The 12,574-nt window shown below is 44.4% G+C and overlaps 1 protein-coding gene across 8 annotated transcripts in view; it reads right to left on the bottom strand.

Annotated features, from left to right (window-relative positions):
* The window catches only part of nhsl1b (NHS-like 1b), a 177,218-nt gene that overhangs the window by 43,078 nt on the left and 121,566 nt on the right, over positions 1–12,574 (bottom strand). For 2 of the 8 annotated variants that reach the window (XM_036975960.1, XM_036975966.1), the window contains exon 1: positions 9,604–9,958. The exons of 4 other annotated variants lie outside the window; for them this stretch is intronic. In XM_036975960.1, the coding sequence (XP_036831855.1) occupies positions 9,604–9,943 (340 nt within the window). In that variant the 5' untranslated portion in view covers positions 9,944–9,958. Of the gene's footprint in view, positions 1–9,603; positions 9,959–12,574 lie in introns of those variants that run through there. 2 more of the 8 variants (XM_036975963.1, XM_036975964.1) reach the window with 2 other exon arrangements.

The raw sequence follows: 12,574 nt of genomic DNA, 5'->3' as shown, positions 1-12,574 counted from the left end.
ATTGCACTCCACGAGGAGCCTGCCTGTTACATGCTGACCAGACCGGACACGTCGCGTGCGCGAGCGTCGCAAAATAAATGTAGAAATCCAAGTTATTCAATTATTGCACCCACACTGCTCGCACACGCCAAGGGCTAAAATAGAAGTCGTTCCTATTTCTGACGCAGATCGTGGTAATACAATTCAAGTTTAGATGCGATCACCATATAAGTTCAAAAATGAAAAAGCCTGGAAGGAGGAGAGATGACTAGAAACGATTCGGTTGGCCGTTTTATGTGTGGATTAATTGTCGGAGTAGAGGTCCTTGTGCATTTCAGGTAAAATAACAACTCAATGTTTATATCCCAGGACAAATTAGCTAGCAACAGCAAGCTAGCTAAATAGAACAAATTAACATTAGCTAGCAAGTGCAAGCTAGCTAGCTAAATTGCCATACATATTTAATGCTTTTCGACCTGTCCCCAAATTAATGTTATTGGTTCAGAGTTTGTTTTGATATTTTAACCTGCGTGTCATGATCGCGTTTGGTGTGGCGCTGCAAAATAAATTAATGCACGATAGCACACGTTCGCAACTGGTTTGGGTTCCGTGTTACGCGAATGCAGTAAGAAGTTGCTAGCTAGCATTAAAAACAATCAATCATAATCACTAGTTAACTACACATGGTTGATAATATTATTAGCGTGTCCTGCGTTGCATATAATCTGACTGAACATACAAGTATCTTACTGAGCGGTGGTAGGCAGCAGCAGGTTCGTAAGCATTCATTCAAACAGTACTTTCGTGCGTTTTGCCAGCAGCTCTTCATTGTGCATCAAGCCATACACTATTTATGACTTCAAGCCTATAAACTCCCGAGATGAGGCTGGTGTAACTGAAGTGAAATAGCTAGCTAGTTAGTGGGGTGCGCACTAATAGCGTTTCAAACATCACTCGCTCTGAGACTTGGAGTGGTTGTTCCCCTTGCTCTGCATGGGTAATGCTGCTTCGAGGGTGGCTGTTGTCGATGTGTTCCTGGTTCGAGCCCAGGGAGGAGCGAGGAGAAGGACGGAAGCTATACTGTTACACTGGCAATACTAAAGTGCCTATAAGAACATCCAATAGTCAAAGGTTAATGAAATACAAATGGTATAGAGGGAAATAGTCCTATAATTCCTATAATAACTACAACCTAAAACTCCTTACCTGGGAATATTGAAGACTCATGTTAAAAGGAACCACCAGCTTTCATATGTTCTCATGTTCTGAACAAGGAACTTAAACGTTTAGCTTTCTTACATGGTACATATTGCACTTTTACTTTCTTCTCCAACACTTTGTTTTTGCATTATTTAAACCAAATAGAACAGGTTTCATTATTTATTTGAGGCTAAATTGATTTTATTAATGTATTATATTAAGTTAAAATAAGTGTTCATTCAGTGTTGTTGTAATTGTCATTATTACAAATAAATAAATACAAATCGGCTGATTAATCGGTATCGGCTTTTTTGGTCCTCCAATTATCGGTATCGGCGTTGAAAAATCATAATCGGCCGACCTCTACTTCCTACACAACAACCCAGTGTCCCAGTCCCCAAGCAGAGCCACCCCATCATATACAGTCCCCATACATAGCAAATAGGAACAGATTACACTGTCTCTGACGCCACTCACTTTATTAGGTAACATTATAGGACACAACAGCAGTAGCTGTCTAGCCAAACCCAGCCCACACTGTAAATACAGTATTGTATTGACTCTGTCACTATACCCAGCTCTGTGTGTGTGAATCTGACCAGAACCTAACCAGGTCAGTCTGATGTTAGGACCATAGGGGTTGAGATTATGTGTAATAGTCACAGTAACAGCCCAGATAAGACTATAGGGCCCATTACCTGTATAGTAACATACTGTACCACAGGTTTAGTAGGCTGTAACATAGTGAGATCAGTGAGTATTTCTGGCCAGAGAAAGATTAGAGCTCCTGGGACCACATCGACATGGAATCCGTATCACTGAACATGCACACTAAAAGCATTCTGGGATCGCTGGTGTCATCTGTCCAAAGTGAAAGGGGGATCTATGTCTGGGTGCTCTGTGTGTGTGTGTGTGTGTGTGATGCGGGGGAGGGGATCCTTAGACCTTGTCTGAGAAACAGGCAGCCCCTAAAATCCACTTAACCACTCCCTCCCTTTCTCTCTCCATATTCAACCCCCAAATTGCTTGATAAAAAACCTCTCACCTTTTGCTCCCTCCCTCACACCCCACTGTCACATCTAAGTCATTATGGATGGAAGGATTAATAGAGAAAGGCACCATTCAAATACAATGAGTGTGCCCCCATAATGGTCCCACAGGAAAACAAGGGTAAATCACTGATCAAACATCCCAAATGAAAGACCCTGTTGTTTTGAAATAAAATGTGACATGACACCAAACTTCTGTGTGGGGTTAAATGATAAAAACCTGTAGTTCTTTTTGATAGAAAATTAGCATTGGATTAATTACCTAAGGTAGTTTACATAATGCTATGAATATGTTCATTCAATTATATTAATCATTTCTGTGAATTACAGGGGCTTTCCAAATGCTTTATTGCTACACATGGTTAGCCCATCAGCACTATAATCATGGGACAACAGTGGTCTACTATCCCTACACAAGAGCAGTCTACAGTGATGCTGCTGGTTGGTTATGTAGTGCCACCATGTGGTAGAAACATGCAACTGCAGACCCAATGGAACGATAAGTACAGAACGCAATTCCATTGTTTATAATCAAGTGGGAAAAAATTGGAAAGTTTAAAGTTACCTAAAAACATTTAAAAGTAGTTTAATTAAACTACAGCCATTTCACCAACTTCAGTCATGTAAACTGAGTCCCCTGTAGTTTCATGGCCATAATAACGTGAGCCTATACCTCTGCACTGACAACCAAATGTGCTTTTCTTTCTTACCCCAATGATTTTCACCATAATCAATTTACACATGAGGCGTGGAAGCCCTCAAAAGAGGGTTGTCATGGTGAGGATGGCTCATTAGCACGGTGGAATTAAAAGAGCCTCTTAAAAACACAGCAGCATCCCCTCTTTACTCTCCTCTTCCCCGCTCTCCTCTGTTCTAATGAGTCTCTACAGCATAAAGGGAAGCTGCAGCATATTCAGGATGCTTGGCTTAATGGAGCCTCCAGCTGATTCACTCATAAAGGGCGTGGGGCTGAGGATAAGACTGGGGGCATGTTTGTGGCCTAGGGCTGGGGTTTGAAACAAGGGTAGGGGGTCCAGTATTGATGGGTGGGGGGGGGGGGGGGGATCGATAGTTACATATCACTATATTATTTTGGGACAATATTATATCGATATTTGACTCCAAGTGTCTCTTTTGTATTGTTTTTGCTACTGTAAGTAGAGGTAGCTGGCACTAGTCTGCAGTACCTAAGCCAAAACTCTATAGCTCGTTGTCCATCTTCTATAGCGTGTTCTCCAGCTAAGACGTTTCCACGCATTTATTTATCTGACTTATCAAAACTTGTTTTCTCATGCTCTCTTGTCTCTTTGCAGCAGATATATGGTGAGAAATATGTTTGGAACATCAAATCGCAGTATCGACCCGCAAGAATCGCAATACATTTCTTATCGGCAAGTGTTGTGATAATATTGTATCGTAAGGTCCCTGGCAACTCCCAGCCCTAGGGTCCAGGGTCTATGGCTGGGGTTTGAAACAAGGGTACAGGGGATCCAGGTTCTAAGGCTTGGGATGGGGCTAGGACTCTATGACTGAGGAGATAGGACTAGGGCTCTATGACTGAGGACTAGGGCTCTATGACTGAGGACTAGGGCTCTATGACTGAGGACCTAGGACTAGGGCTGGGGCTCTATGACTGAGGACCTAGGATTATGACTGAGGACTAGGGCTCTATGACTGAGGACCTAGGACTATGACTGAGGACCTAGGACTAGGGCTCTATGACTGAGGACCTATGACTGAGGGCCTAGGACTAAGACTGAGGGCCTAGGACTAGGGCTCTCTGACTGAAGACCTAGGACTGACTGCGGACCTAGGACTAAGACTGAGGACTAGGGCTCTATGACTGAGGACCTAGGACTATGACTGAGGACTATGACTGAGGACCTAGGACTATGATTAAGGACCTAGGATAAGGGCCGGGGTCTATGGGACCGGGGTTGAGAATGAAGAATAAGACAGGATAATATTATGCTATTCAACCCCCTTATTAAAGGGCAATGCGCAAGTGTGAATAATCATGCAACTCTCCTCTGAAGCCAATTGTAGCCACTAAAACATGCAGTACCCAATCTGATTGTATGAGGGGTAGGATTGGGAGCAACCCAGAAAGACCTCAGTGGAAGCAGCTTGGAGCTGATAAAAGCCCAATCTGAACAGAGAAGTAATTAAATAAATGAGTTTGAGCCAGGCCATTTAGTGCTTAAACACTGTTATCCTGTACTAGGCATAAATGAAACAGGGTAACACACAGCACTACGGTTGAATTAAATATGGCTCGGGCTGTAGTGAGGACATGGAACTGCACGAATGACTCCATCCTATCAGCCTAATATTCTACTAGCCTCCTGGAAATTAATCTCCAAAAAGCACACTACAGGCCTAAAACAGGACTGCATGCTTGAGCGCGCACACACACACACACACACACACGCACACACTCGGAATTAACTCACACAAGCAGTAAACAGGCTTCTCCACCTAGCTACACATATTCAGGCTGTTAATACTATTAGACAGCAGGTCAGTACAGATTAACTCTGTATGGCCTTTCAACTCAACCCTCTCTGCAATGTGTCAGCGCTGGGCAGAATGGAATGTCGCCTCACACACATCTGTAAAACATCCCCACGTAACACAAGACAGGTGACAGGGGCACAGCCCATGAGAGGGAGAGGGGGATGAAAGAGGTAGAGGTGTAGAGGGAGACCCCAAGAGGTACGGGTGTCCTTTGTAGTTCAGTTGGTAGAGAGCATGGCACTTGTAACACCAGGGTAGATGGTTCAATTCCCGGGACCACCCATACGTAAAATGAATGCACTCGTGACTAACTCGCTTTGGATGAAAACGTCTGCTAAATGGCATATATTATTATATTATACGGATATGGACTGACTTACTCAAAGCCCTTTGTATGTCCTCACTGCCATCTTAATCTAATTCATAAAATCAGGCTCCAGCCATACACACACTATACCACTAGGGGGCTCTCCATCCTTTACAGGGGCATCAGCCAAGCTCAGAAAATAAACCACAGGGTTATCCCTAATAATGTAATCAACTCCTTAAGTAAAAGTCACACAGATGTGACAGTGTGCAGCCCCACTACCTGTCACAGACCGACAGGAGGACTCAGGTCTTAGCCACACATGATGGAACTGTCACCTATTAGAGCTTAACAAGGCAGGCGTCCCTCCATTACTCACAGAACTAACCATGCAGCACCAATTACTCCTTCATTCAATGCCGAGGGGCAGAGCCAGGGTAACTGAATTAGGCTTGAAGGGACGTGGGGTTGGTGAGGCACACAGGCGAGTTAACACACACACACACTTCATCAGAGACATGCAAGCTTGGGGAAATGATAAGCGTTTATGAACAAACATCTTTCATTATGGGTCATTCGTGATTCTGTAGTCAACATTGTTTGTGTTTGTGTGTGTGTGTGTGTGTGTGTGTGGGGGGGGGGGGCAAGAGAGAATGAGAGGGGGGGAGAGAGCGAGAGCGAGAGAGAAAAATAAACTGTTTGGGATAAATCCTCTATCCCACCAAGATCAGCTATCACACTTTCTCAAACTTTGTCTTCAACCCGCCAACGGTGGGATTCAGGGAAACTGTGTGTGTCTGTAGGGGGTGGGACTGATGTGTAACAATGTGTCTTTGTGACTGTTCCTGTTCAAATCCCACAGTTAATCAGGCAGAGGAAGGACTTCTTTTGTGTTCCCCTCCCTCAGCAGGGGCCATATAAACACACACACACACACACACACACACACACACACACACACACACACACACACACACACACACACACACACACACACACACAAACACACACTTCTGGGGCATGGGTTGACACCATTGTCTAGTTTTCAACGATGAAATAAATCCTCTTATCCTTCATCTCAACCTCTGTTTCCATCTCCTCACCGATCCCCTCTCCTATAGCTGTGTATGTATAGCTATAAACCATGCTAATCCATGACTGGATAAAGGAGAGGTGCTTGACCAAACGGGTAATGCGGTCTGATGTAAAAGTGTGCTGCCGACCATGTTTAAGGCGTCAGCCTCAGTCATGTCACAGAGATATGACCAACGAGGTCAAGGTAAAGGGAACAGTCTTGACCAGATCAGAGAGAGAAGGAGAGAAAGAGCTTCATGTACAGTGCAGGGAAAAGTATTTGCCCCCTTTCTGATTTTCTCTATTTTCTTTGCATATTTGTGATACTGAATGTTATCAGATCTTCAACCAAAACCTAATATTAGATAAAGAGAACATGAGTTTACAAATACCCCCCAAAATGATACTTATTTTATGTATTGAATTAACAAAGTTATGCAACATCCCCATCCACTCAACGGGAGCTGAATCGCAGCTGGGTCATGCAGTTTATGCTTGAAAACCCACAAATATCGCTGAGTTAAAGCAGTTCTGCATGGACAAGTTGGCCAAAATTCCTCCACAGCGATGTGAAAGGCTGATCAACAACTACAGGAAGTGTTTGGTTGGAGTCATTGCAGCTAAAGGTGGAACAACCAGTTATTGAGTGTAAGGGGGCAATAACTTTTTCACACAGGAGCATTGGGTGTGGCGTAACTTTGTTTATGAAATAAATACGTAATTGTTGTGTTATTTGTTTACTCAGGTTCCCTTTATCTAATATCAGGTTTTGGTTGAAGATCTGATAACATTCCGTATCACAAATTGAACATTTGAAAGGGGGCAAATAGTTTCCCGGAGTTACGTGATGTATATGTAAGGCATGATACAAGACAAACACTCTCATTTACACTAACCCCAGTCAAATTCCCCATGCAGGTTTCCCTCACCTCCCTCTAGTTCTCAAAAAAGCCCACTGATTTCATTAGGGCCTATTTCCATTTCCCATTCCTATTCCAGAAGGAAGCCTGCTCCTCTGCCACTCAGAGGTCCTCTGGGCCCCCGGGGGAGCTGTTGGCTGTGATTGGTCAAACCCTGGTCCTGCGTGTGTATGCCCACTGGGGGGCTTATGGAGGATCTGGAGAACACCTGCTACACATCTAAACTGGTAACTAAAGAACATGAGAGAGGAGGGAGAAGAGAGACAAGACAGATAGAATGGGTAGAGAACGGATACTGTAAGACAGGAAGGAAAATGGTGACTGAAGTGGAAGCTGTATAGAGAGAAGAAGAGCATAGAGGAAGAGAGATGTACAAGAGAGACAGGAAGGAAAACGGTGAATGAAGTGGAAGCTGTATAGAGAGAAGAAGAGCATAGAGGAAGAGTGATGTACAAGAGAGACAGGAAGGAATTACACCTAGCCTCAAAGCTCTGTGTCAGCTGCCGTCTGTTCACCGTAGCGTAAATACAGCGTGACTAGAGCGTTAATACAACGTACAGCGCAGGCACAATACTGTACCAATGTGGGCAACATCTTGAGCTGTCACGGCGCATTAAGCAAAACAGGCCTGAGCAGGGACGCTAGCCTGGCTCGCATTGTTACGCTAAACACATAAGAATAAGTGATTCATCACACACACACACACACACACACACACACACACACACACACACACACATACACATACACATACACACACACACACACACACACATACACACACACACACACACACACACACACTCAAGCGCAATATCATAAAGACTCAGTACAGTATTAGTCTAGCTGCGTTAAAGACAGCAACATTTTGTTTATTGATCAATGACCATAAAAACCTCTTCTCTCCTCACCCCATTCGATGGGTTCTTTATTAACTCTCCAAGGTGAAAGTCAGTCACCTCTGCTACCTACTACTGTCCCCCACATCACCACATCCTGTCATCTCTGTCACAGTCCAACACAGGCATGTCCCATCACCCCCAGCTGCCGGTTATGGTTCAGGGTTCCTCTTTATTTGTGTATCTTACTGCACATTCTGATGTCCGGTGTCTGCACTCAGCACGCATTGACATGTTCGGACACACACTCAAATACACACACACGGCACCCATACATTACAGTAACTGCAAAACATTCAGCATATTTCTAGAATTTAGGAAGAGAAAGGCCTAGAAAGAAAAATACTAAAGACTGACTTTTATCATGGATGGGTTGTTTATGTGCTATCAATTAATGGTAATATTTGGGCTCTGCTCCCAGAGGTCGTGTAACTAACTCCCTGATGCCCTCAGCTCGGCCGCCAGAACCTCTGCCACCACTCACAGGTCAAAGGTTAGAGGTCACCACAGCACACCCTGATGGCACAACAAATGACCCCCAACGAAGGAGTCACACACTCGCTCTGACTCACACACCACACACACACACACAAAAAAAAACAAGGACAGACGGCACAGATCACACAATTACAACTACTGCAAATCACATAATGGGAGGAGACAAAGCACCGGCTTGAGAGTGGCTGTACCACATGTCTCCCATAGAAACACACTAACACTGTTCCAACAGGATAGTCTAAAACAACATTACTGACAAGGCCTGTTCACAACAACAGATTTGTCTCTGTCTGCAGCAAAGCCACTATGAGCATTCCAGTGTTTCCCCTAGGATTTTTTCAGCAGCAGTGGCAAAGTTAGCATAGGGTATGGGGAGGGGTTGTAGAAGTGGGCGTGGCCAATGGGCGGTCTCTGACCCAACATTTTAGAGGCCCTTCTCTTGGCCGCAGAAACAAAACGTTGCTGTTTTAAAGCTACTTTCCTGCAATTCTACACATTTTGCCATGGGGCTGAGAGAAAATGTGCAGTTTTAAAGATCATTTCTACACATTTTGCAATGGCTTATGCTACCTGAGTTACAATTTCTTTGGGGGAACATTACCTTGTTGGAATTGTAGATTCTCCCGAACTGTCTAGTTTTTATTTTGGTGATTGTTAGTTCTCTCTTATTAAAAATATATAACTCTACAATATTTTCTACACACTTTATATCTGGTTTCAGTAGTTTAAGTTTACACTGAAAATGTTTAACCATCCCAATTTTTTGGAGTGGCAGCAATGATTTAGCAGCGGAGGAATATAGGGGAAACACTGCATTCACACTAAAGGCACTGCACATATGCGATCATCCTCTCTCTGTCTCTAAGACCCTAGTATAGATTAGAATATAAAGCAAAGCACTATAGACAAGTCCAAAGCCCCAGAGACTCCTCCTGCCAGGACTGACTAGAAAAACAGTAACTCTAAAGCCCAGAGACCAGTCCATAGAGGCAGAAGAGCAGTTTAATCCACCATTGCAGTCCAACAGTTCCAGCCACGTGTGTCTCAACAGCACACAACAGCCTGAACCCAACAAAACACTACTGTCTCTGTCACACAACCAGTAAAACCCTCATTCTAAAGCCGACCGACTCCAGTCTTAGTAGTGTGTTCTGTTCTACCTTGGTGAGAAGTTCTACCTTGGTGAGAAGTTCTACCTTGGCCATCCTGGTAGGTGTGTGTGTGTCCCAAGGAGCCCTTGGTCTCGGGTCCTAGCAGTCCCGGTTTGGGCGTCCACAGAGAGTCCTGTCTCTGGTGGACCTTGGTGGAGAGCAGGCGGCGTCGCAGGCTGCCCTCGGACCTACGGATGGGCCCTGAAGCATGGGGCTGGACTGGTAGGTTGTTGCCCATCTCGGAGGTGTTGTGGAAAGCCTTCTTCCCTCCCGAGTCCTCATAGCAGGCGGCCTTGTGCCAGCAGCTGACCACCGGCTTGGAGGAGAGGCACTGCACATATGCGATCATCCTCTCTCTGTCTCTAAGACCCTCGAGCCCCCCTCACTGCCCTCCCACTTGGGACAGGGGCTTGTGTGTGCGTGTGTGTCACCCTCCTATTTTCTCTCTCTAGCCCCTAGACCCTCAATAGGACTCCCCCTTCTCTCACCCCCTCTCTCCAGGAAGGATGAAGGGATGGGAGGGGCTGGTTTTCATGGTTTGAAGTTTTTGCAACCCGCAGGGGACACTCTCCTCCCTCCAGACCACAATCTCCAAAAGGCAGCCTCTCCCCCTCCCAATCTCCTCCTCTCTTTGTGTTCTGTCTTTCACTCCCTCTCTCAGGGGCTTCTATTGACTTGCATTGATTTGCCTGACAAAAGGGAGGAATATGCAGTGTCAGATTACAAGCTATATTTCCAAAACAAATACGGTGAATCTTCCAAAATCCAGCACACCTCAAAAATATCAACACCAAAAACCCCAAATCGGAAGTTTCGGTTTGAAAAAAAAAGAGTTGGATTCCAATTCCGAAGAGACCAGGAGAAATGTGGTGAAATATTCTGAGAATGTGTAAAAGTGTTTAAACAAAGGTCTCCACCCCCAGCAGGAAATAGCTGAGGTTACAATATGATTCTTCTCACGTCACAATTTTAACTTTCTCCAAAACGCTCCTTCCTCACTGGTTTTCAATACTCCAACGAAGTGTGTAGAACTCAAGAGGAACACAGTCAGGGTGTATGTGGGACGGAGACACCCTCTAGAACAAATGCAAGAGGTGATGAAAAGAGATACCCCTGGTGAATAGGTGAGTAGCAACTCTCCAGCACAAAGTGTGTGAAGGATGAGTATCGTGAGGTGAGTTTCTCCCCCTTCTTTTCTTCTCTCTCTCCAACTGACCATCAGCTTTGCCCCTTGGCCTCTCCTCCTCTCCCCCCTCCTTTATAGGTCTAATCTGTAATTCCAGATTATCTAGTCCTAGTCCCTTTACAGAGACAGCAGACACGGAGAGCACTACAGATGGACGCCATCCTGCTGCTAATTAACTCTGGTGTAACAGTCAGCCTGCCAGCGTGTGTGGCACCTCAGATGACAACTGCCAGTCATTACAGGTGTGACCTGGAGGATGCAAATAGAACCAGACAAAACACAGACAAATAGACAGACAGACAAAGAGACACACAGACACATCTAGACAACAGTTAAAGGTTTCGCCTCTTCTGCAACAACGGTCCACCTGTGTGTTTTTCTAGACTACATATAGAGAGTTGTGTGTTATTCTAGACTAGGCCACTACATATAGAGTTGTGTGTTATTCTAGACTAGGCCACTACATATAGAGTTGTGTGTTATTCTAGACTAGGCCACTACATATAGAGTTGTGTGTTATTCTAGACTAGGCCACTACATATAGAGTTGTGTGTTATTCTAGACTAGGCCACTACATATAGAGTTGTGTGTTATTCTAGACTAGGCCACTACATATAGAGTTGTGTGTTATTCTAGACTAGGCCACTACATATAGAGTTGTGTGTTATTCTAGAATAGGCCACTACATATAGAGTTGTGTGTTATTCTAGACTAGGCCACTACATATAGAGTTGTGTGTTATTCTAGACTAGGCCACTACATATAGAGTTGTGTGTTATTCTAGAATAGGCCACTACATATAGAGTTGTGTGTTATTCTAGACTAGGCCACTACATATAGAGTTGTGTGTTATTCTAGACTAGGCCACTACATATAGAGTTGTGTGTTATTCTAGACTAGGCCACTACATATAGAGTTGTGTGTTATTCTAGACTAGGCCACTACATATAGAGTTGTGTGTTATTCTAGACTAGGCCACTACATATAGAGTTGTGTGTATCATATGGATCAATCATCACTAATCAGATTGTTGGGGGCATTGGAGCTTAGAGCAGTGACAGAGCTGCTGACCAGCAGAGGGGGAGAGGAGAATGATTGGCCAGGGAAACACACAGGCTTTATTTCATTTACACAACAGCAATGATGACTAGGCAGATTATAGAACATATAAAAGCATAGACAAACGCATGCACACACACACCAAAATGTTGCGGGTAGAGCCTCTTCAAAAAGACTACTAACAACCCTGAACTGATGCAAGGCAGAAAAGGCAGATAGAAACAGAAATGCAGAGGAAGGGAGGGATTCACAGTAGTAACTAAATGAGAAAAAACAAACACCACACAGCAGCTCCATCTAGTGGTACAATATCATCACTTCAAGTGACATCGTCACTTCAAGGATCCATGTATGGAGTACTGTGGTAGAGAAACCAGACACTGAAAGTAACTCCACTATAACCTAATCTAGCAGAGTGTGTTTAATGGGCACTCCCGACAGTACCTCTGTCTGTCTTTATAAGGTACAGGAAAGTAAGGGTGAGGTGAGGTTCTGATAAGACATACAGACACTGATACATACAGACACCGATACATACATACATATATACAGACAGACAGACAGACAGACAGACAGACAGACAGACAGACAGACAGACAGACACTGATACATACAGACAGACACTGATACATACAGACAGACAGACAGACAGACAGACAGACAGACAGACAGACAGACAGACAGACAGACAGACAGACAGACAGACAGACAGACAGACAGACAGACAGACAGACA

The sequence above is a fragment of the Oncorhynchus mykiss genome, chromosome 4 (genome assembly GCF_013265735.2).
Source record: "Oncorhynchus mykiss isolate Arlee chromosome 4, USDA_OmykA_1.1, whole genome shotgun sequence".
NCBI lineage: Eukaryota > Metazoa > Chordata > Actinopteri > Salmoniformes > Salmonidae > Oncorhynchus > Oncorhynchus mykiss.
This window is presented reverse-complemented; position numbering and strand designations above follow the sequence as displayed.